At 38.6% G+C, this 25,311-nt stretch overlaps 1 protein-coding gene across 17 annotated transcripts in view; it reads left to right on the top strand.

Annotated features, from left to right (window-relative positions):
- The window catches only part of PIAS2 (protein inhibitor of activated STAT 2), a 99,125-nt gene that overhangs the window by 38,742 nt on the left and 35,072 nt on the right, over positions 1 to 25,311 (top strand). For all 17 annotated transcript variants that reach the window (XM_015103712.4, XM_015103710.4, XM_015103709.4 and 14 more), the window contains 5 exons: positions 8,274 to 8,324; positions 8,445 to 8,535; positions 14,761 to 14,895; positions 17,479 to 17,584; positions 19,008 to 19,081. In XM_015103712.4, coding sequence (XP_014959198.3) covers positions 8,274 to 8,324; positions 8,445 to 8,535; positions 14,761 to 14,895; positions 17,479 to 17,584; positions 19,008 to 19,081 — 457 coding nt within the window. The remainder of the gene's footprint in view (positions 1 to 8,273; positions 8,325 to 8,444; positions 8,536 to 14,760; positions 14,896 to 17,478; positions 17,585 to 19,007; positions 19,082 to 25,311) is intronic.

Below are 25,311 nucleotides of genomic sequence, written 5' to 3'. Positions count from 1 at the left end.
CTGCTTATTTAACTTATATACAGAGCGCATCATGTGAAATTCCAGGCTGGATGAAGCACAAGCTAGAATTAAGATTGCTAGGAGAAGTATCAGTAACGTCAGATATGCTGATGACACCACCCTTATGGCAGAAAGTGTAGAGGAATTAAAGAGCCCCTTGATGAAAGTGAAAAAGGAGAGTGAAAAAGTTGGCTTAAAGCTCAGCATTCAGAAAATGAAGATCATGGCATGCGGTCCCATTACTTCATGGCAAACAGATGGGGAAACAATGGAAACAGTGACAGAGTTTATTTTCTTGGGCTCCCAAATCACTGCAGATGGTGACTGCAGCCACGAAATTAAAAGTTGCTTGCTCCTTGGAAGAAAGCAATGACAGCATATTAAATAGCAGAGACATTACTTTGCTGACAAAGGTCTGTCTAGTCAAAGCTATGGTTTTTCCAGTAGTTATGTACATATGTGAGAGCTGGACAATAAAATAGGCTGAGCACCGAAGAATTGATGCTTTTGAACTGTAGTGTTGGAGAAGACTCTTGAGAGTCCCTTGGACTGCAAGGAGATCCAACCAGTCCATCCTAAAGGAGATCAGTCCTGGGTGTTTATTGGAAGGAAGGACTGATGAAGCTGAAGCTCCAATACTTTGGCCACCTCATGCGAAGAGCCGAAATCATCGGAAAAGACCCTGATGCTCGGAGGGATTGGAGAAGGGGAACGACAGAGGATGAGGTGGTTGAATGGCATCACCGACTTGGTGGACGTGAGTTTGAGCAAGCTCCGGGAGATGGTGGAGGACAGGGAGGCAGGGGTGCTGCTCTCCATGGGGTCGCAGAGAGTCGGACACTGAGCGACTGAACAACAATTAGAAAAACATTTTAATTTTTTAATAAAACCCCTTTGAATTGCTTTTTGTCACTTCTGGCAGAAAATTTTTTTTTTTAATGAAAATTTTATTCCAAATATAGCAACATAGAAAAGAATTTGTGTTAGCCCCAAAGATAGAATGACATAAAGTTCATCATCCGGAGGCTTTTTTATATTGAATGTGGACATTAATAATTTTTCTAGGATAAGAACATAAATTAGAGGACCATTCTGAGGTGTATGGTTACCTGGACCAAAAAAATTAGCAGAAATCTGAAAACAGTTATGAAAAGTACTCTGAGCTATGCCATTTCAAAAAAATAGGATAAACTTAAACACATGTATTAAGAGCAATGAACTAAAAAGAGATAGGAAAGAAAAATCTGTACTATGTACTTTTCCAATTAAATATATAGTCATCTTTGGTGTTAATATATTATTTATAAGACTAAAAAGATTTAGCCTAAAAAAACAGGCTCCTGCAGGTTAAGTGATATTCTGGGATTGTAGAATTAAAATTTGGAACCCAGAATTGAGCCAGTTAGAGGTCTTTTTGCATCCTTTCAAAAAGCTCTTCATTAGAACACTTATTTTCTGTGAGATGTTAATACAAGTTTTTAAAAAATAAAGGTCCTACAGTTAGGTTTTGGAAATTCTGAATTCAAGGTAGTTTCAAAAGTTCTTAAAGCCAGACTTTTCAGTCTTTCTTATGTTAATGTGCCTTCTCAGTCTCCTAAGATGGTGGATCAGAATTTATGGGTTTCTCTTAAACATCCTAACATCTTGAAGATGCACACAGTGTTGTTAGGTAGAATAGTATGGGATACAACTTTAGATTCTTGCACTAATCCCATCACTGCTCTCAACAAAACCTCAGAATAATTTTATACCTTGACCTGGTAAAATTTGAGCTCCCCAGAAGGGGACCAAATATTGAAGAGTAAAAGAGAAAAAAAGGGACAGTACTAAAGATGAGTTCCAAAGACCCAATATCCAAGTAATAGGGGTTTTGGAAAGTTTAGAGAAGGAAATTATCAAAGAAGTAAAATGAATGTACATGTTCATTAGGGGCAAGACATTGCAGGAAATTTTTATATTGGAAGTACAAGCTTGGGAGTATTAATAAACCAACTAAGAAATGAATAGGGTAAATTAAAAGTTATATTTTATATGCCAAGCCATATCATTATTATATGGTTTTGTTTGTATTCACTGATGATCCCTTGCTTGAGAACATTTACTAAGGGTTTGTTAGCTACAAAGCGTTATATTACATGGCATGTCTCCTTTCCACAAGTTGCTTGCAGTCTATCTAGTTAATGAACTGGTTTATATACATAAAATGATTGTTGGCATTACAGGATGTCACATGGAAAGAATCAATGCAATAATGACAAATAAGAGCTGATTTATAGATGGAGGAGATTACCACAAGCTTCTTTAGGGTGTTGTGTTGGCCTTTGACTTGGGAGGTTATTTAGTCAGTAGGTTTCAAGATAGATTTTTAAGTGAACAAATCAAAGCATGGAATTTGAATAACATGTACAATTAGTTAGCCTTAAAAGGGGCCTCCCTGGTTGCTCAGCTGGTAAAGAATCCTCCTGCAATGCAGGAAACCTCAGTTCAATTCCTGGGTGGGGGAGATCCCCTGGAGAAGGACATGGCAACCCACTCCAGTATTTTTGCCTAGAGAATCCCATAGACAGAGGAGCCTGGGGGGCTAGAGTCCATGGGGTCGCAAAGAGTCAGACATGACTAAGTGACTAAGCACACACACACACTGTGTTAAAAAGGCATGTGTGTAGTTTGCTTAAGTGTATAGCATATGTCTGGACAAATATGATAAAGTTGCCTCTGGAGAAGGGAATCAGGTGGCTGTGGTCCAAGTTGAGGGATTTTTTTCACTTTATATCTTTTCTTCTGTAACTTTTTGAAGTTTGAACTGTGTGAATGTTATTAATTAGTCAAAAAATGAATGACATTATTTTCAATAAAAATTTTAAATCATGGATGTTCAATCATCTGCCTCCAGGATGGATGGTAGTGATGGTATAGTATAAATATATGTAAAGCCACAAAACTGTACACTTTAAGATGGTTAACATGATAAAGCTCAGCTTTCTTTATAATCCAGCTATCACATCCATACCTGACTACTGGAAAAACCATAGCCTTGACTAGATGGACTTTTGTTGGCAAAGTATTATCTCTGCTTTTTAATAGGCTGTCTAGGTTGGTCGTAACTTTTCTTCCAAGTCCCAGTTGTGGGAAGGATACATTCTCTAAGGAGCTCTGATTCTACCCTTACAGTACTTTGTACCACTTATTTTGAAAAAGAGTGGTTCATTTGACTCTGTTAGCATATTACACATTCTGGATTTGGATAATTATGCTTCTTGTGGTATCATGTAACTTCTGTCTTTATCGTTCTCAAATTTCGCTGTGTATTAGAATCAACTGGGGAGCTTTTAAGACTCCAGATATCTAGATTTCATTCATATCAATTAAATTTGAATCTCTGAAAATAGGAGCCAGCAGCAGTAGTTTTTAAAGCTCCCCAGGCGTTTCCAGTTTGCAGCAAATTTGAAAACTGCGGTGCCTCCATCCGAACCCTTTGCTTATAATGGTGATAAGGTCTAAACCAGAGGCTTGAACACATTCAGGTTTGGGTTTTTTTCTGTTACATCTTGTGAAGACTGATCCGTGACTTCCGCTCTGTTTCTGGCGGTAGTACTACTCCTCCCGTTGGGCACCACTGCCTCTGCAGTCATGCTGTCTCCGTTTCGCATACTGCCAGCTCTCACATGTTCCCCAGATCAAGGTGTGATTCTCTCCTCACTGCTCTGGGATAGTATCCATGAATGTGCTTTTTTCTTTTCTCAAATTAGCTGGCTTCAAAGAGATTTTTGCTTAGTATATGTTTCCTCCTGTTGCCTACCCCATTAATGGTGTGACATCTGCCTGAGCAGAGGCCTCTCTATATTATCCCACGTTTCATCTGCCACATCCTTTCAGTTTGCTACTCTGTTCATCCTTCTTTTGTGTCTCTTTCAGGATTTAAAAGTTGAATCAGCTCTACTCTTAGGAAGCTAGCATGGTCTTTAGAGTTCATACTGATTGAAATGTGAATTCTGGCTTAACCACTTATGTCTGTATACCCCTGGGTAGGTTACTAAAGCCTATTGAATCTTAATTTACTCAGCATGTAAAGTTGAAGAAACAATCACTGTCTCACTCAGTGACTGGTGGCTGAATGCCATAACCGGCTCTACCACTGTTTATCTTGGTGCGTAGCATCACCATCTGTCCAGCTGCACCATTCTAAAACCTGGGCACCATGCTTGGTGCTCCCTGCTCCTTATCTTGCCTCTTTGTAACCAGTCAGTCATTTAGTCCTATCAGTTTTTATCCCTAAATGTCATATTCTGTGATATTTATGTTTAAATAACTTTGAAGCATTCATTTTCTGCCTATACAAGTGTAATGATCTCAACTCTCCCAGCTGACCAACTGATCTTTCTGAAGCCCATTCAGTCTTGTCTTCTTTGTGCTTAAAAACCCTGTGTAAAAAAGTGTGTTAGTCGCTCAGTCGTGTCTGACTCTTTGTGACCCCATGGACTGTAGCCCGCCAGGCTCTTCTTTCTGTGGAATTCTCCAGGCAAGAGTACTGGAGTTGGGTAGCCATTCCTTTCTCCAGGGAATCTTCCCGTTCTAGCAGTCAAACCGGTCTCCTGCATTGCAGGCAGATTCTTTACCATCTGAGCCCGCAGGGAAGCCCTCAGTGATGCCATCTGAAGTCCGCACTCCATTGTTTGACAGCTCTCTGCCACACCTACTCTGCTCGTCTTCGTTTTTAATTTTTTAAATTGAAGTATAGTTGATTTATGGTGTTGTGTTTCAAGTGTGCAGCAAAGTGATTCAGATACATAGATATGTTTTTCAGATTCTTTTCCATTGTAGGGTGTTACAAGATACCAGATATAGTTCCTTGTGCTGTACTTTAAATCTTTGTTGTTTATCTGTTTTATATATATGGTGGTATATTTAATCCCATACTCCTGATTTGTCCTTTCTCTTAGCTCCCTTTCCCTTTTGGTAACCATCAGTTTTTCTTTCCCTAAGTCTGTGTTTTCTGTTTTGTAAACAGGTTCATTTATATTACTTTTTAGATTCCACATATAAGTGATATATAATATTTATCTTTTTCTAATTTACTTAACTTAGAAGTAAATGTTTCTTTACTTGGTCCACCCAGTGTTGCTGTAAATGGCATTATTTTATTCTTATTTGTGACTTATATTCTATTGTATGTGCGTATTTTTTATCCATTCATCTGTTAATGGACACTTAGCTTATTTCCATGTCTTAGTTGTAAATGATGCTGTGAATATTGGGGTGCATGTATTTTTTTGAATTACAGCTTTTGTCTCTTCTGGATATATACTTGAGATGGAATTGCTGGATCAGGTGGTAACTCTAATTTTTTTACCGAACTTCCATATTGTTCTCCATAGTGGTTGCACCAGTTTGCATTCCCACCGACAGTGTAGGAGGGTTCCTTTTCCTCCATACCCTCTCCAGCATATATTATTTGTGTACTCTTTGATTGTGGCCATTCTGACCCATGTGCGGTGATAACTCATTGTAGTGTTGGTTTGCATTTCTCTGATGATTAACAATGTTGAGCATCTTTTCATGTGCCTGATGGTCACTTCATTTCTGTTTTGGGAAAATGGCTGTTCGCTTCTGTTAATGGGGTGGTTTATTTTCTTGATGTTGTATGAGCTGTTTATATATGTTGGCTGTTGATCCCTTATCAGATACAGTATCTGCAAATCTTTTCTACGATTCCATGGATTGTCTTTTTGTTCTGTAGATGGTTTCCTTTGCTGTGCAAAAGTCTTTACATTTGATGAGGTCCCATTTGTTTATTTTTGCTTCCTTTTCCATGTTAGGAAAACATTCAGCTGTTATGTCTTCAAATATGTTCCCAGGCCCTTTCTCTCTTCTCCTTCTGGGGGCCTCTGTGAATTATTAGTGCATTTGATGTCCTAGAGGTCTCTCAAACTGTCCTCATTTCTTTTCATTCTTTTTTCTTCCTTCTTCTGTTTGGCAAACCTGAATCATGTTTTAAGGGCCAGTTCAAGTCTGACCTCTTCTGTGATGCCTTTCCACGTTTCCCCAAATATATCTTTTGTCTCTGACTGTACCACTCTCATGAACTTATTTTCTAGTAAACATTTATTTGACTGCTTGAATTTACAAACTTCTGAATGAAACCAACATCTCTTAATCATTGTTATATTCTCAAGGCCTGTTATATAGTGTGTGGCGTCTAGGAAACACCTTTATATCTAATGAACAAGTTCAACAAGTGAAAGTTCCTAGAGCAGTTACTGGCAGAAAATGTCAGAAGATGCTTAGTCATTACTTGTCATGTTTATGAAGATACATAACACATTGTATTTCCCAGTTGATATTAATTTTCCTTAGTAGAATGAAGCATCAATCCTCAGTGAACTATCCAAACCTTTATGAGTGTTCTCCCATCTATCTTTCTAGGTTAGTCTTTTAAACATTGTGTTCCCAACCTAGGAAGCATTGGCCATGCTTTCCTTTTGTTGAGTATCACCCCACTAGTGAAGCCACTGTTTCTGATGGAAATATGTCTCTCTTAAGTGTAAATAGAACCACTGCTGTCCAAACGCTATTCCAATTTGTTCAGACTAATTGTGGAAATTGCCTTGAACTTTCAAGACCAGGCTTCCCTGGTGGCTCAGAGGTTGAAGCGTCTGTCTGCAATGTGGGAGACCTGGGTTCGATCCCTGGGTCGGGGAGATTCCCTCGAGAAGGAAATGGCAACCCACTCCACTATTCTTGCCTGGAGAATCCCACGGACGGAGGAGCCTGGTGGACTACAGTCCATGGGGTCGCAAAGAGTCGGACACGACTGAGCCACTTCACTTGGTTCACTTCAAGACAAAATAGAATTTCCCTCTTTTCTGTAATACTTATTTTACATAGTATACTATAATACCATATTATTTTAGTTGTATATATTTGCTACCTACAGCATATGAGACTTTTGAAAGCAAATATCATGTTTTATTTATCTTTGATGCTCCAGCACCCAGACTTTGCAGTGTTTTTTGATTTTGATGAGCAGAATGATACGAGTTACTCACAAGAGGTCAGTGTTGTCTAGGATATTGTGAATAGACATTTGAGAAATGTGGATTACTACTGGCAGGAGAAACATAGTTAACAGTAATAGCAACCAGCTGCTCATGCGTACTGAGCACTTATATCGAGGCACTTCACATGTATTAACACGTTTGTCACCACAGCTTCATGAAGTAGGTGCAGTCATTTTCCATCTTTAACAGATGTAAGCACAGAAAGGTTAAGTCGTTTGCCCAAGGTCCTTTGGTTTGGAACTGTAGAACTCAAGCTGGTGATTACCGTGCTTTATTGCCTTCCAGCGAACATAGAGAATTGGAAGCAGTTAGAAGGCCAGCCCTGTGGGAGCAGGGTTGAGGGCTGTGTGTACTCTCCAGACAGGACTCAGCTCTCATGATCTTCTCTTTGACACAGTCCAAGATTTATGACAGTGGCTGAGGGCAAGATTTCTTAAACTGTAAAGCGAATGCATATCACTTTGGGAACCTTGTTAGAATTCAGATTCTGATTCTGTAGGCCTGAGGTGGGGCCTGAGGCTCTGCATTTCTAACTAGGAAGCTCCCAAGTAGCTACTGTGTGGCTTCATTGTGGACTCCAGTTTGACTGACGAGAGTTTAGGAGTTTCACTGTCAGAGATATTTCATATGGGATTCTGTTAGGTTCTCATCTAGAAATCCTGAGAGATTCTGTGTCCTTAATTGGGTGCATAGTTAGGAAGTTGCTGTGGCATAGAGGTTCTGAGACTCTGGACACCAGTTATTGATCCTAGATCTTGTATTAGAATCCCCTGAGTAGTTGTAAAGACTGTTAATGCTCCGACTGTGCTTCAGAGCCAATAAGGATACCTGGTAAGTGGGCCTTTATGTTTGCAAGTGACTGGAATACTCAGCAAAGGTTTCAAAACCACTGTGAGCAAGTTAATTCATCAGAGTCTTACAACCTAATATGCTCCTTTCCTGTTAACCAAATCTGTTGTCTGTTAAAATAAAAATGTATTGTGAAAGTTCCTATGAATTGAAAATACTTTAAAATTGCTGTAAAGACAAGACTAAATGTTAAGCATATGAGGACTATCACTACAGTGTTTTGATTAAACCTTCTATTGGTTAGGCTAATGTTTATTTTTTAAGCACTACAAATAAAAATAGCAATAATGCCTTTTCTCTGTTGAGCATATTTCTGTGAATTCTAGTTGTGTTTTCCTAATCCATTTGTTTTTCTCTTTTCAACAGGGATTTTTTGCCAGGTGGTAGGAGAGATTATACAGTACAAGTTCAGCTGAGGTGAGTTTGCAGTTTTTCTGTTACTTTAATTTTATGTTTGTTAACTATATGCATATAGTCCTGAATTTGTAAAGTGTAAATTTGAGTACAATATTTAAGTTTTTTTTTTCTTTAATGCAGACTTTGCCTCGCAGAGACAAGTTGCCCTCAAGAAGATAACTATCCCAATAGTCTCTGTATAAAAGTGAATGGGAAGCTATTTCCTTTGCCTGTAAGTTGCTTTTTATTCACCAGGCTTTTGCTTGTGAGTTTATTATAATTACTAACAAGGCTTAAAAATCGTGACTACTTAGTGCCAGTGAACAGTCCCAGCATTAAATACTGTTTTCCATTAGAGAGATTCATGGCTTCTTGGGGAAGTGGCAGATTCCAGGTCTGTGGGAGATGGAAAAGATGAGCTTGAAGCATCTTGTTCCAGGAAGTAAGGAAGCTCTGAGAGATTCTTAAGATGATATTAAAAGGCATAGTAGTAGGGCAGGAACTGTAGGGAAGGGCATTAGGGCAGCATGTTGTAGTGGATGTCTGAATGAGCTGGGCCTTGGCCTTGGATGAGATAGTGAAAGTTAGAGGCTGCTGAGAACAACTGGACATGGTGATTGAGGATTCCAAGCTTGAGCCTTGATGGTGCACACCCTTGAGAGATGCAGTGGTGTTTGATTGACAGCCTGTTGAGAGAGAGGGAGAGACACACACACATTCTCTCTCTCTCTGTATAGCCCGTGTCTCTCTCTGTCTCTGTCTGTATAGCCTGTTTCTGACCTGATAGATGTCAAATCTTAAAATAAAAATTGTTGAACAGGAGTATGTATCTGGCTTCACTGAGGTTTGAACTAAACTGCTAATTTGCTACAGCTGTGTGGCAGTAAAGCTGTAATCTCAATAGTAGTGGAGCATGGCCTGTTTTTCAGAATGGTTATGTATCTTAACTGAAGAAGTGCTGTGAGAACAGTGATTCTACCATGATGCTAAGCTCCCATATTCAGCAAAGCAGAGACCATTTGACATGGAGATGAGGTGGCTGTTTAGCATTCCTGCTGAGTGCAAGATTTGGCTCTGAAATAAGTATATGAGCAACAGCTGTGAGCAGCTGAACAAACCAGACAACAAAGTCTAGAAATCTCAGCTCTACCAGGGCCAAGTGGTTGTAGTTGAACCCCGGAGTGACAATGGCCCATGGCCAGGGCCAACCCCTGTACTCGAAGATCTGACTTATTGGTTATCCGGAGTCTCATTTCTGTCATATATAGCCTGTGGATTTAAAGACCTGAGAAATAGCCTGTTTCATGTATTTTATAGGGCTTGAACAGTACTGTACCGCTGCCTGACTCTTTTTGAAAGATGTCTATAAGGCTGAAATCATGTGGGGATTAAAGGGGAAATTTCAGAGGCCGAGTAGATACTGTTGGGAAGGAATGCGTACATGGTCTTATGCGTGTTCAAAACCTAAGGGGACACATTTTGCCTCTTGGGTTTCTGGCTGTAAGCAACAGGAGATCTCAGGAGCTGTCTTTCATCTGGATGAATCATATAAAGATCTAAACCAGGGGAAGAAGCAGCCTCACTTGGAACTAAAGGATGCCACTGGGTCCCAGATGTGCAGCAGAGGAAACCCAGGATTTTGGAATGATAGCACAGTTTCCGTGGCTTTTCATATCCAATTATCTTTGTGTTGGATGGGCTAAGGTTTCTTTTGACCTTTAACTTTTATTGCTGTTTTACTCTCTCACTCTCCTTAAAGAAATATCTGACTGTGATAATCTTCTTGGTGTCTATAGACCCACCTGGATGATCTGTCCAGTATTAAATGATTGTGCTAGTTTTGGGGAGTTGTGTCTCTGAAATATGTGAGGCTGTACTTAAACTCCGGTGTTGCTGCAGAAAATATGATGGTTACAGATGTGTACACACATGTTCCACAAAAGTTTCCAAGTGGACCAGCCTGTGCCAGGCTGTGGTATAATATTCCATCTTTAAGGTCTGCAGTACCACTGTGGATAGCTGTGAATTTGTCACTCTTTCAGGACTGGGAAGAGAGAAAAACTCAGGTAGTTGAGCACGTTCTCTGGGACATTGTTGCTCAGTCACTGCTGGTTTCTCTCCAGAAGCACTAACTCACCCTTGGATACTTACACTAGGGCTGTTGGTGAACACACTGACTACTCTGTGATGAGTTCCACACTCACCTCTGGAGCCAGGGTCCTGCAGTGGCTCCAGGGGCACTTGTGAGAGAGATGAGGAAATGGAGCATAGGACAAAGGATATCAAAACAGATTTCAGAAAGAGAAGGCAATAGAGGTGGTAGGGGCAAGCGGGAGCTTGCCTGACCCTAGTAGGGCCGTCCCAAAGATCAGATGCCAGTCTTTCCCAAAGAGGTTCTTCATCTTTAGCCTTGTGAATTCCTGTGGGACAGCTGATATAAATGTACATGGAACTGATGTAGAACTGCTAAGACCTCCCCTTGATCCACTATTGGGATATTGTAATATCTCCCAATATTGGGATATTGATTGGGATAAGGTAATATGGGCGTTGACTCGCATGTTTATGAGAATCATGTAAGTATACTGCCACCTTAGGAGAAGAACTGAGCTCTTTATCACCATGGAGATCTTCAGGGACTTTGTTCCAGTCATAAGAAGCATCAACAAGCCACAGAGAAGTTTGACTTGTGGTCCTTGCCCATGACCCTGATTTATTGCACAACAGATCTTGGAGGAATAAGCTTTGACAGTCATGGGATTTCCCATCTGGGCTCTGATTAAATTTGAATTTGTGTCCTGGAACAGGTCTCAGTCTGTATGACCTTAACTGCAGTATGCAGTCAGCATGGATCCAGTGGTTGGATACTCTGCTGCGTGAACAGAGAGTGGACTGAATAGAAAATGGTGTTCCAGGTATCCCTGGATAATAAGGGTCAAATAGTGATGAAAGCAGTTTATATGCTGTTTTTACCCAGATCAAGATGATGGCTTTTAAAAGATACTTTAATCCATTGTTTTTCCAGCCTCTTGAGAATAGGGATGACAGTAAGCAGCTCACAGCAGGGCTTGTAGAATGACATGTGTAGTGAGGACAGACACAAGCCTTCAGGAATGTCCTCATACCACCATCTTTGACCCAGATGCTGCCGTTGTACAGACTGACCACCTCATGAGAAAGTTACGTGTTTTTAAGGGCAGGAGAGAGGGGAAAAAAAAAGACCGTCTTTGCCTGGAGAGTTTTGAAAGGCTGCATTATTTTTCCTTTTAGACAGGTTTTGAGAAATGGATGTAAACCTGTGGAGCTGTGAGGTTAGGGGTGTGTGTGTGGGGGGGAATATTTCTTGTAGAGATTCCAAAAGAATAGAGAGGATGTGTGTTACAGTGCAGCTGGCAGAAATCTCCCAAGTGTTTCCTCTCATTGCAGTGGGAGACCTGTCAGTACCAGTGCCATTATCTTAATGTATTCTCTTTCTGAGTTTGTGGATTTATTTCTCCTGATACATAATTTTTTTCCTGCATATATTAGTTACGCTGATGGTCTACCTCTCAGTAAATCTGGCGTAAAGTACAATCAGTATTTTCTTTTGTTAAAACACACACACATGCTCCAGTGTGACGAGATTCCCTTGGCCTAAGATGGGATAATATTGGTGTCTAAAATATAATATTGAAGTAGACAAATAAACCATTGGAGGTTGCATCAACTCATTGCTCTAAAAATTGATAGAATCATTGATTTTGGAGTAACCAAATGTTGATGTGGTCAAATTGTTTATGGAAAGGTTTAATACAAGCAAAAGGAAGAATGGATTTAAAAAACCTTTTTTTTTTTTGTAATCCAAGAATCAAATAATGGATCTAGGTAACCGTGACCAATGGATACTGAAACCACTAGGTCAGAGCTAGACAGGAGGGGTCAGGCTGACCCAAGCTGAACTGATCAGCCTCGAGACCACTGACAGTGGGGCAGACAGCCACTCGGTGCCCCATGACGCGGCACAGTAGGAAGCACGTAGCCTTCTCTGTGAAGGTTTTGTCTCTGAAAATTTGAACCTGAATCTAGTCAAGCCTGTGCCACTAATTACTAGCTTAAAGCATGGAGTATCACATCTTCAAACTCTGAGGAAGCAGTCCGCCTAATCCAGATGAGAATATTCTTCAGATCAAGAGCCCTGGGGTCCCCCACAGAACAACGGCGTCCGAAACAGAGTGGGAGTTTTGGGGCAGGGGGTGAGAGAGGATGGAAATTATTCTTTCATAGAGCATAAAGGAGACTTTACAAACAGCTGAGCACACTGAGGCTCTAGTTTGGATTCCGATTCAGACTGTAAAGGGACATCTTATATGTCAAACTATGTATGGATAAAATAATGTGTCTGGAATACTTTATATAATACTCTGAGATGGGCAAAGACTACTTATAAGTAACCTATTGAATTGGGTGATAGTTTGCTTAGACTTTTTTCTCTAGTTTTGTATACATTTGAAAGTTTCAGTAATAGAATAAAAGTCATCTTCAAGGCAGTTGAGAAGTTGCAATATAAACTAGATATTAGATGATTTTAAAAATCATGGTTAATTTTGTAAGGTTATGATACTGTTCTTTTTTCCTGAGGTCTTTTAAAGATGCATATAAAAGTATGGGTCAAGTCACAAGTCTAGAAGTTGCATTTAAAAAATGCTTGGGCAAAAATAAAGGTGTATATGTGTGGAGTCCCCTTCATGGGTCATAGCCTTGTCGTGTCAAAGGGGCTTGTGTAACTCAGTGTAGCTATGAGCCATAGCAGGCAGAGCCACTCAAGAGGGACAGTTCTTAGTGGAGAGTTTTGGAGAAGGGAATGGCAAAATAAACACTTCAGTGTTCTTACCACAAGAACAATACAAAAAGGCAGAAGATAACTACACCAGAAGATGAGTCCCTCTCCAGGTCTAGGTGTCCAATATGCTACTGGGAAAGGGCAGAGGAGAGTTACTAATAGCTCAAGAGAGAATGAAGAAGCTGGGCTGAAGTGGAAACGACACCCAGTTGTGGATGTGTTTGGTGGTGAAAGTAAAGCCCAATGCTGTGAAGAACAGAATTGCAAAGAACCTGGAATGTTAGGTCTGTGAATCAAGGTAAATCAGAGTGGTCAAGCAGGAGATGGCAAGAGTGAACATCAGCATCTCAGGATTCAGTGAACTGAGATGGACAGAAATGAGCAAATTTAGTTCAGGTGACCATTATGTCTACTACTGTGGGCAAGAATCCCTTAGAAGAAATGGAGTAGCAATGTTTTGTGCAGTGATGGGCACAATAAAGGGCAGAAGTGGTCAGGACCTCATAAAGACAGAAGAGATTAAGAGGTGGTAAGAATACACAGAAGAGCTATACAAAAAATGTCTTAATGACCTGGACAACCACAATGGTGTGGTCGCTCATCCAGAGCTAGGCATCTGGAGTGTGAAGTCAAGTGGGCCTTAGGAAGCTTCACTTCGAAGAAAGCTAGTGGAGGTGAGGGAATTCCAGCTGAGCTGTTTCAAATGCTAAAAGATGATGCTGTTCAAGTGCTGCGCTCAGTATGTCAACAAATTTGGAAAACTCAGCAGTGGTCGCAAAAAAAGATCAGTTTTCATTCCAGTCCCTAAAAAGGGCAGTGCCAAAGAATGCTCAGACTACTAGACAGTTGTACTCATTTTGCATGCTAGGAAAAATTATTCTCAAAATCTTTCAAGCTAGACTTCAGCAGTATGTGAACTGAGAGCTTCCAGATGTACAAACTGGGTTTAGAAAAGACAGAGGAACTAGCAGTCAATCCCAGTGTTCGGTGGATCATAGAGAAAGCAAGGGAATTCCAGGAAAACATCTACTTCGTTGACTACACAAAAACCTTTGACTGTGTGGATCACAACAAACTGTGGAAAATTCTTAAAGAGATGGGAATACTGGACCACTTTCTCCTGAGAAAACTGTATGCAGGTCAAGAGAACATTTTTATCCCTCACATGATTTTAATAATTCCTTTGAAATTCCCCAGTTTGTACTGGTGGGGTTTTTTTTGTTTTTGTTTTTGTTTTCAATTTTCAGAGTTCGTTTTCCCTCTTTGTCACTCCTGGTATTTGAATGAATGCAAGTTCCTAAAATGAATCAGTATAAAGAGATTCAACTTTATTGTTTAAAAGAAAGGAAAAAAAAAATCATAGCCAATATGCCAAGATCTCAGCACCTTTGATTTTAATGGAACATGGAATTTTTGTTGTTACATTTTTCTGGATTTGTAAAATATTTTATAACATTTTTAAAAGGTTATTTTCCTCTTCTGGGTTTCCTCACCTTAGGGTGAGGACTGTGTGATTTCCAGGATAAAAGAAAAGAATTTAGTGTGACTGAAATTAGGCAAGATACTGTACTTGTCTCGGAGAAAATGTTTGCTCCTCTGCCCAGATTTTTAAATTGCTTTCCTTTTTTATGGTTATAGGGCTATGCACCACCACCTAAAAATGGAATTGAACAGAAGCGCCCTGGACGCCCTTTGAATATTACATCTTTAGTTAGGTTATCCTCAGCTGTGCCAAACCAGATTTCCATTTCTTGGGCATCAGAAATTGGAAAGGTAAAGATTCTTTTCTCTGGGGAGCATGAACGTGATTCCTCTAGGTGGTACGATTTGCTTTGCTTTTTCTTAGGCTACTAGTTCATCTCATTCACTTTTCTGTTTATAACCCCCAAAAGTCATAATTTTCAATTCGGGGTAGAGAGATGAGATTCTTAAAGGTTAAAACTTTCAGGTTTCTTCAGTGTCATCTCTGTTATCTTCCAAAGAAGATAAGCACCCTAACGGTATTTCTTAAGTTAATGGTTAATCACAGTTATGTTTTTGTGTGTGTTTTAGGTGATATTTTTTAAAAGTGGGGATTGGGGCTCCTGTTAACATATTTATGAAGAGGGACAAAGAAAGCTTTATTAGGCTTTGGGGGAAATGGTTAAATGTACTCCTGTTGTGATTAGACATAATTTATTTCAGCCTTTATATGAACAGCTGATACTTAAATAACATGAATATCTCATAATATTTACTTAGATTTATATTTACTAGAAAGTGTTTACTTAGTTTTGTATTTGTTTCCATACTTTTAGATTGATGGACTTGGTTTTCTGCAGATTCTTAAGTCTTAAAAAGCTTTTTGTCAATTATGAAATACTGGTTAATACAACAGGGATTTCCATTTTAGAACTGTTTATTTATATAACTGAAGTAATAGAAATGGAAGAGGTTTCAATAATTTCTGATCATCAGCTTTAATGTTGCTGTTTCATAGAAATAAACTATAGTATTTCTCCTTATGGATGAAGAAGTTGAGTCATGTTTGTAGCCAGAATTAATTTAGTTTTATCACCAAGGTAATTGCCGAGCTGAACATAATGAATATTTTTGTATTAATCTTTGGACTGTACAACTGTGATTACTAGGGCCTCTAATGATTGTTCTCTTGAGCTCTCATTTCTGAATTTTTACAACTTATTTATCCCTAATATTTTTTATTTGCGTGAACTTAAATGTACAGTCATGTAGCACTGGGTAAGGATTTAGGAAATCTTGGCTTAGTCTCAAGTTGGCAAATTGTTTGATTTTGGCAAAATTGCTTAATTATCTGGGGCCTACTTATTATAAACAATAAGTAAAATCTTGAGAATAAGTGTTATATACAACTATAAGAGACATTGTTAACTGAGCAAGTACTAATGCTTTAAAGTTTAGTGAGATAATGAAGTTTTTTGAGAGAAATTTAAGCAGTATATCTTTTTGAAATGATTATGACCTTATAGATTCTGTTTTTGAGTAAATGATTGCAGATATTGAACGCTTAGCAGTTTTTTTTTTTTTTTTTAAACCCCTTATAATGGCTGCCCTGATAGCTCAGCTGGTAAAGAATCTGCATTCAATTCAGCAGACCTAGGCTTGATTCCTGGGTTGGGAAGATCCTCTGGAGAAGGGATAAACTACCCACTCCAGTATTCTTGGGCTTCTCTGGTGGCTCAGATGGTAAAGAATCTGCCTGCAATGTGGGAGACCTGGGTTCAATCCCTTGCTTGGGAAAATCCCCTGGAGAAGGGAAGGGCTACCCACTCCAATATTTTGACTTGGAGATTTCCATGGACAGAGGAACCTGGCAGGCTACAGTCTGTGGGGTCACAGAGTCAGACATGACTGAGCAACTTTCACTTAATGGAAACAATATTCTTTTCTTGCATTTGTAATCAGTAAATTTGTATACTCTTTTGGATATTCAGATATTTGAAAGGACTGTAGCAGGATGTTAAAAATGATATTCAAAGTATTTGGTTTGGCAACTATTAAAAGTATTTTGTTTATTGTAGAATCAGTTGAATGAATATGTGTAGTGAATTGGTGAGGTGGGTTTTAAGTATTTAAGTAAAATTATATATCATCTCTTCATTGCTTTATAGATAGCTCATGAAAGTTCCTTTGTTCCAAGTCTAAGAGGGTATGGAATTGGATGCTATTATTTTCTGACATTGTATTTTTTATTTTTATTATTTTTTCATGTGTCTTATATACTACAGTAGCTGCCTCTTCCCAGTAAAATGTCCATTTGCAAATAGCAATTAATTTGTCAAATTTTTTCTCAAAAAAAAAAAAAAAACGCTGATTTGGGATTCATGTGAATGATTTGCCTAAGGTTATGTAGCAGGTGTCTGCCAAAATTAGAACTGTGAAACTCTGGATTAGAAGTATTAATTTAGACCACAGGTGTTTGAACTTTGTTTCTATAGTGGAACTCATTTTTCATTGAATGTATTTTCCCTATTACATAAAAAACAGAAAATTCTAGTTGGAAGTGTTCATAGGAGGGTGTATTCTCATTTATACCATGGTGGCTCCTGAGGCACCAGTTTTGCTAAGTTAGAAACACAGTTGGAAAACCATTGATCTGAGCATTTTATTTTTCACATAGATGTTTTAAAGTGGTAAGTGACTGAGAAATACCTTTAATAGGGTGAAGCATTCATCTTCCCTAAAGTAACTGAGTTGATTTTGTTCCCTTCCCAGTCACTGACTTTGCTGTATAAGTTATTTTGCATGTTATTTTTAGAAACCAGAGTTTCTTAGACAAATGTTTTATATAAATAACTATTATCTCTCATCTTTAATACAGATTATCTTTCTTTGTAGAATTACTCCATGTCTGTATATCTTGTACGACAACTCACATCAGCCATGTTATTACAGAGATTAAAAATGAAAGGTATTAGAAACCCTGATCATTCCAGAGCACTAAGTAAGTATTGTTTGTAAGACTGAGCATATGATATGGTTTTAAATGGAAATTTTAAAAGCTTCACATATATATCAATACAGAAACAATTTGGGAATAATTAATAAAAACCAAAAATGAATTATGAGTTAAAAATACTCTTAAGAATTGAGCTATATAAATTGAAAGACCCTTCTCTTAGAAACTGCTCCCAAGAGGATGAAGTTTGAATCTCAATTAATATTGATATTTTGCCTTTTCTTAAGAAGTTAATTTTGGTAAATGTGTGGTTGTTGGCAGTTTTGATGCCTGCGTTGGGAATAGGAATGCAGGTCTTCAAGTCCTCCAGTGTGTAGTGTACTGTACACTAAAAAAACTTCTAACGTAAAAGGTCTTTTTGCAAAAGAAATGTTGATATCTATCAGAAATAATATTTGCCTTCTGAGATGTTTTATTTTGTACTTTTATACTTTCATGCTGTATAATAATAAATAGAGGAAAAAATGTGTAACCCAAGGTGTAAATAATTCAGTAACTGACGTTAATTGAACAAGACATTTTTTTCTGTGAAAGAGAATATTTTACCCCCATTACCTCCCACATCAGTGAATGAATGAGAAAGGAGAGGGAATCTGTGGGTTGGAAAGGGAGCCAAGTAGGGCTGTTGAAATGGTATTTTGTTTCTTATACTCAAGCCATTTCTCATCTCACACAGCACAGTGTTGATCTTCCTATCTAGAACTGGAAGCCAGGGAAATTCATCCACAGTTCTTCTTACCTGACGAAGGTTCCACTCTTTCCAGTTCCAGTCCGGTTCTCCCTATCATGGTGTTGAGAATTAGGCATCTGAAGGCAGTTTATGTATTTATTAGTTTGTGTCAACAGTAACTTGTATGTATTATGTGGTGAAGACGATGGCAGATAATCCTACATCCATAGTAGTTTTCAGGAGTCAAAGAAAGTATAAAAATATTTTACCTTTTTTTATAAAGTATAAGAATATTTTATTTGTAAAATTATTTACAGATTTAACAATTTTTGGAAATTACATGTACTCCCTAATTAAAATAGTCATGCACGTGTTTTAAAAAAATAAAAATAAAAAAGTATTGAAGCTCAGAGTTCAGCTGCCTTCCCTAATTGTACTGTTCTTAAGCCTGAAACAGCTGTTTTAAAAACTCTTCCTTACCCACAATTTTAATTTTAAAAAGAAATCTTAAAAGTTTGATTAAACATGTCATTTAGAGTTTCTAATTCTTTAACCTAATAGTGGAAGTGTGGCTGTGTTTTCTATACATTAATACTTAAGATTTTATTTTGTTTTTGTAGTTTCTTGATCTATTTGAAGTATTTGGGAAATTTTAAATAAGATGGCGTATATTTCTATAATCCTGTTCATAAGTCACAGTTTTTTAAACATTGTGTTTATTGTTGATTTCCCCTCAAGTTAAAGAAAAACTTACTGCAGATCCTGACAGTGAGATCGCTACCACTAGCCTTCGCGTGTCCTTGATGTGCCCTGTAAGTAAAGCAGCGAGACATTCTAAGGCATTTTGCTTTTTTTATGTTACTAATTTTCCCATAAGTAAGTATGGAAATGAATGATACAGTATTTTTTGTTTTCTCATTCAGGAATATTCATGGATAAGCATTATAATTGCAGAGAATGCAAGGTTTCTCAGGCAGTGGCTAAACAAAAAGAGCCGTAAAAGGATATTATAGCAAAGAGGAAAGAGAGCTTTAGGTTCACAGTAATCTGTCACTGCTAATTATAGATAATCCACAGCTAATACTGAACACAGAGAGTTGGCTCCTTTTATCAGCATATAAACTGTGTTGAAAAATAGCAACAAAATTTTTAGGACCTAATGCTAATTGATGGGAGAAATCAGGAATAGTGGATGAAGGCGTCTTTAAAATCACTACTTTTGGGAAGGACCCTTTCTAGATAAGAAGAACTTCATGAGAAAAGTCCTGGGATTAGGATTTATGGTTGGGGTGGGGAGGGTTGGGTTTGGTGACCAGCTACCATTGTGTACAGTTTTTTAAATGGAAAGAGAATTGTGTCAGAGAAAGGGATAATCTGTTGAGCTCCTGTTACATGCTTCTTAAGACTTTCTTAACTAGCAAGCCTGTATGGAGTTGTTCCCATTTTGCTGCTGAGGAACCTGAGGCTGAAAGAGGTTGCTAACCCAGATCGCACACTTAGGTTATAGTAAAACAAGAATAAAGAGTTTGGTCTTCTGACCATATTCCAGTTTTCTTAACAAGATACCATATTGCCACATGGGGCCAGAAATATAAATATCCTGATTATAAATCTACCTGTCTGTTATTCTGGAAAGCAGTATTTGCAGGTATCTTTCTAAAGCTTTGTGTATTATCATTTGCTTGAACTTACCTTTATTGAAAAGGGATAGAATTACATCAAATTGGGATTGCTTCCAAATTGGGAACCTGTGGTTATGAGCAGAGGAGGTCAGCAGGAGGACTTTAATGCCCTGAGGTGGCGGCAGAGGCCCTCGAGGGCATGTGTTTAGACCCAGGGTCTTCTCTAGTCACTGGGCATCAGTTCATTTGAGTGTCCTCACAGTGCCTTTTTCTCCTTCTCATGTTAAAATTGATACTAAATTGAAACACATGAAATTTCCATTTTGTTAGTCAGAAACAGTTTGGATATTAGAAATTTCTTAGTGGTTTAACCCTAGTTTCTTTGGCAGACACTCACTGCTGGCTGTATTTTAAGCACAGCCTCTGTTTGGGACTGGAACTTGTGTTACATTTATGTTTTACTGTGTCAAACTGTTGTCAGGAAGAAAGCACTTCTCTTTACTTCTCTTTACAACTAAGAAGTTGTACAGGTACACAGCGCTGTATTCCGTAAGTTTTTTTTGAACCATTTTTGTTTGTGTGTGTTTTTCCTCTTTTCCTTCAAACACTGTGCTATTCTATATGACAGCAACTAAAACAATAACCAAACTGTTGGATTCTTGGACATTGAAAACAATGAAAGTGGCATATTGAAGTGGTTGGGATTTCTTCTGTATAAGAATAGATTCTTTTCAGGTGTATCAGTTTTAAGAAAATCGACAGTTTTAAGAAAATTAACAGTTCTGTTATTTGAAGAAATAACAAGATCCTGTTTAAAGTTCATTAAATGTTTTCTTTATCTGCTTACAAGTGAAAACAGATCTGTTTTGAGACTCTTTTGAGCTTTTCCTCAGTATTCATTCTACCTGATTTTTTTCAGAACATTGTGTAAGAAAACAGTGAATGGTACTCTTCAGACCGTCCTAGTGTTAACATACATTGGGTTGATAACTGTAGGATGTGGTATATGTTATTAGAAAATCAAGCATAGGTGTTTTGAGCAAACTTAGCAGATAGATGATGGAACTTAGATTATGAAAGTAGTTTTAGAGGCAGAGACACTACAGCAGAGTGAAAATAAGACAGGAACGAGGATGGTGATGGGAACTGGAGAGAAAAAAAGAATTACAGGCAGTTGAGAGGATAAGCCTAAAAAACCCTGGGTTTATTAGGCAAAAATTAGAGAAAATGATAGCTTAAGGAGGTGGGAGAAATGTTCTGTTTTCATGATATGTGAAATGTTCTGTTTTGTAAAGTGAGTTAGAGCAGACATGAATGTGGATAGTGAGAGTGCAGTCCACGATCTCTGTCCTTGGGACCTAAGGGAGGTATGTTTTCAGCACTAGTTGTTGAAGAGGGATCTGATTGAGTGTGTATAATTAACTTTTTGAACATAGTATCTGAATTTTACACAGAATTGAGATTGGGATGGAAACTGACCTTTTCCAGTCCTGTGGCCACTGCTGAGTTTTTCAAATATGCTGACATGTTGAGTGCAGCACTTTAACAGCATAATCTTTTAGCATTTTAAATAGCTCAGCTGGAATTCCCTCACCTCCATTAGCTTGGTTCATAGTAATGCTTCCTAAGGCCCACTTGACTTCACACTGCAGGATATCTGGCTCTAGGTGGTGACCACACCATTGTGGTTATTCCTGTCACTAAGACCTTTTTTGTATAGTTCTTCTGTGTATTCTTGCCACCTCCTCTTAATCTCTTCTGCCTCTGTTAGGTCCTTACCCTTTCTGCCCTTTATCGTGCCCATCCTTGAGTAAAGTGCTCTCTTGATCTCTCCAGTTTTCTTGAAGAGATCTCTAGTCTTTTCCATTCTGTTGTTTTCCTCTACTTCTTTGCATTGTTCATTGAAGAAAGTCTTACCTCTCCTCGCTGTTCTCTGGAACTCTGTTCAGTTTGGTGTACATCGCTCCCTTTCTCCCTTGCCTTTGGCTTCTCTTCTTTCCTCAGCTATTTGAAAAGCCTCCTTGTATAACTACTTTGCCTTCTTGGATTTCTTTTTCTTGGGGATGGTTTTGGTCACCACCACCTGTACAGAGTTAGGAACCTCTGTCCATACTTCTTCAGGCACTCTGTCTACCAGATCTAATCCTTTGAATCTATTCGTCACGTCTGCTGTCTGATCATAATTAATTATTATTTGGGTCATATCTGAATGGCCTAGTGGCTTTCCCTACTTTCTTCAATTTAAACTTGAATTTTGCATCAAGGAACTCATGATCAGAGCCACAGTCAGATCCAGGTCTTGTTTTTGCTGACTTTATAGAGCTTCTCCACCTTCAGCTGCATAATATAATAATTATGAGTATAATCAGTCTGATTTCGATATTGACTATCTGGTGATGTCCATGTGTAGAGTCTCTGTGTTGTTGAAAACGGTGTTTGCTATGACCAGTGTGTTTGCTTGGCAGAATTCTGTTAGCCTTTGCCCTGCTTCATTTTATATTCTAAGGCCAAACTTGCATATTACTCCAGGTATCTCTTGACTTTCTACTTTTTCAGTTCAATCCTCTATGATGAATAGGACATCTTTTTTTGGATCACTGCCTTGTTGGGGCGAAGGGTCTTCTGTAACTCATTGAAGCTATGAGCCATGCTGTGTAGGGCCATCCAGGATGGTTGGGTCATAGTAGAGAGTTGTGACAAAACGGGATTCACTGGAGGAGGGAATGACAAACCACCCCAGTATAGTAGCAGTGAGAACCCATGAACTGTATAACAGGGCAAAAAGATAGGACACCGAAAGATGAGCCCCCTTCCCCACCAAGGTCAGAAGGTCTCCAGCATGCTACTGCGGAAGAGCAGAGGACAACTATTAACAGCACCAGAAAGAAGGAAACTGCTGAGCCAGAGCAGAAACAGCACTCAGTTGCGGGGTGTGTCTGGTGAGGAATGTAAAATCCAGTGCTATAAGGAACAGTTTTGCACAGAAACCTGGAATGTTAGGTCCATGAATCAAGGTAAATTGGATGTGGTCAACCAGGAGATGGCAAGAGTAAATGCTGGCATCTTAGGAATCAGTGAACTAAAATGAATGGGAATGGGTGATTTTAATTCAGATGACCGTGATATCTACTACTGTTAGCATGAGTCCTTCAGAAGAAATGGAGTAGCCCTCGTAGTCAACAAAAGAGTCTGAAATGCAGTTCTTGGGTGCAGCCTTAAAAACAACAGAACAGTCTTGGTTCGTTTCCAAGGCACACCATTCAGTATCACAGTAATCCAAGTCTGTGGCCCAAACACCGGTGCTGAACAAGCTGAAGTTGATCAGTTCTGTGAAGACCTAGAAGACCTCCTAGAACTAACACCAGTACTCTCGTTAAAAAATGATAGAATGAAGGGATGCTTCTTAGGAATGCAAGTGTAAGTTGTTATTAGAAAATCTATTGAAATATTTAAATCTATAACAATAATTGAAAAAAAAAAATCCTCCAATTACCCCATTAGGTGCTGAGTAGATCAGCATCCTTTCCTCACAGAACAAAACCTCTTAGCAAAATAGGAAAACGTAGATAATTAAAACTAAAAACTACCGCCATGTATGATATAAAACTAGAAGGCAATGGCGCCCCACTCCAGCACTCTTGCCTGGAAAATCCCATGGACGGAGGAACCTGGTGGGCTGCAGTCCATGGAGTCGCTGAGAGTCGGACACGACTGAGCGACTTCACTTTGACTTTTCACTTTCATGCATTGGAGAAGGCAGTGGCACTCCACTCCAGTACTGTTGCCTGGAAAATCCCATGGACGGAGGAGCCTGGTGGGCTGCAGTCCATGGGGTCGCTGAGAGTCGGACACGACTGAGCGACTTCACTTTGACTTTTCACTTTCTTGCATTGGAGAAGGAAATGGCACCCCACTCCAGTGTTCTTGCCTGGAGAATGCCAGGGACGGGGGAGCCTGGTGGGCTGCTGTCTATGGGGTCGCACAGAGTCAGACACGACTGAAGCGGCTTAGCAGCAGCAGCAGCATGATACAAAACTAGGAATGTCTTCATGAAAGTGAAGAACATTTGAATTTGTGTTATAGCTCTGCCAGCTGTGTCTTACTGAGTGTATTGTTTTCAGTGTCTTGTAACCTCAACATTGTCATTTCAAAAGTAGAAATAGGAGGTACTAGTGTTTTGGAAGTCATACAATTATGAGAATTACATGAAATTTTTGTAAAAGTCTGTAACATGCTGTAAGATTCTGCATTACATAAAAGGTTATCTGTTATTAAAGGGAAGGGGAAATAATGAAAGCATGTATCATAGAAAATTGCCTCACATTCTTTTCTCACCTTTTTCCATCTTGAATATTCCCTAACATTATACAGAAAAACCTGAATGAACTTACTGGGCAGCCCAGTAGTTAAATTGTGCTACCCACTTGCAGGAATCCCTCTAACTTCTAAAATCTCTTTTAGAATCCTAGTTAGAGACTAAGAGACAGTATAGACTCTTGAGCTAGATCATCAAGGTTCAGATATTGACTCTGACTTTGTATTGTTAGTCAAGTTAACTTACTTTCTTTGCGCCTGTTTCCTCATGTATAAAATGAGGATAATAATATAGATCACCTGTGTAGGTTAAAAGGTAGTGTCACTAAGATTAAGGTAGAGGTTATTCATTGTGCTACTTTGCATATACGACTGCTATAGTGATGAATTGGCTAAATTATTTTCTTTTTATATTATAAAATAACCCAGTGTTCATTTTAGAGGAAAGAAATTACAGGTAAACCAAAAGGAAAAAAGGAGAATATCCTAAAGATCCTCCCCCTGAGGGAGGATTAACGGTGTTATAATTTTCTGTGATTTCTTCTAGACTTAATAGTGCATATGAGGAAGTCCTTTCTTTTTCCTTTTCTTTGTCTTTGCCATTTATCCAGTCTCTTTCCATTCCTTCTACCATCTGGTTGACAAATACTGAGCATACATTGCATCCTTGGTACTGTGTTGTAACACTTAGATCACAGTAGTGAACAGTGACATAGACCTTTTCCTTGTAGGGCTTAGCATATAGTCGAGAAATAGATTTTCTATCAGAATAAGAGAACTGATTAAAAACTGAGATTTTTTTTTTTTTTTTTGTAAAGGGTATACAGGGAGGTTTGAAAGGCTTTACAGAAAAACCTGATCTAATCTGGATGTTATGTGTGTCTTGATGTTTGCGTTCCTCTACCAGTTGTAATAAGAATTGAATAGAGAACTAGGTTTTATCAGTATACTGACACTTCAACATATGTGATTATACAAAAGTAAAAAGTTTTCTTTCTTAAGTGAAAAATAAATTTGCAGTTCATATATGAGGCTGGTTAATATAGGTAACCAAAGATTAATAACCAAGTAGAAAATCAAGAGGATTTTGAATAAATAGTTCTTGG

The sequence above is a fragment of the Ovis aries genome, chromosome 23 (assembly GCF_016772045.2).
Source record: "Ovis aries strain OAR_USU_Benz2616 breed Rambouillet chromosome 23, ARS-UI_Ramb_v3.0, whole genome shotgun sequence".
NCBI classification, from domain to species: Eukaryota; Metazoa; Chordata; class Mammalia; order Artiodactyla; family Bovidae; genus Ovis; species Ovis aries.
Note: the sequence above shows the minus strand (reverse complement) of the source record. Positions and strands in the feature narration are given on the sequence as shown.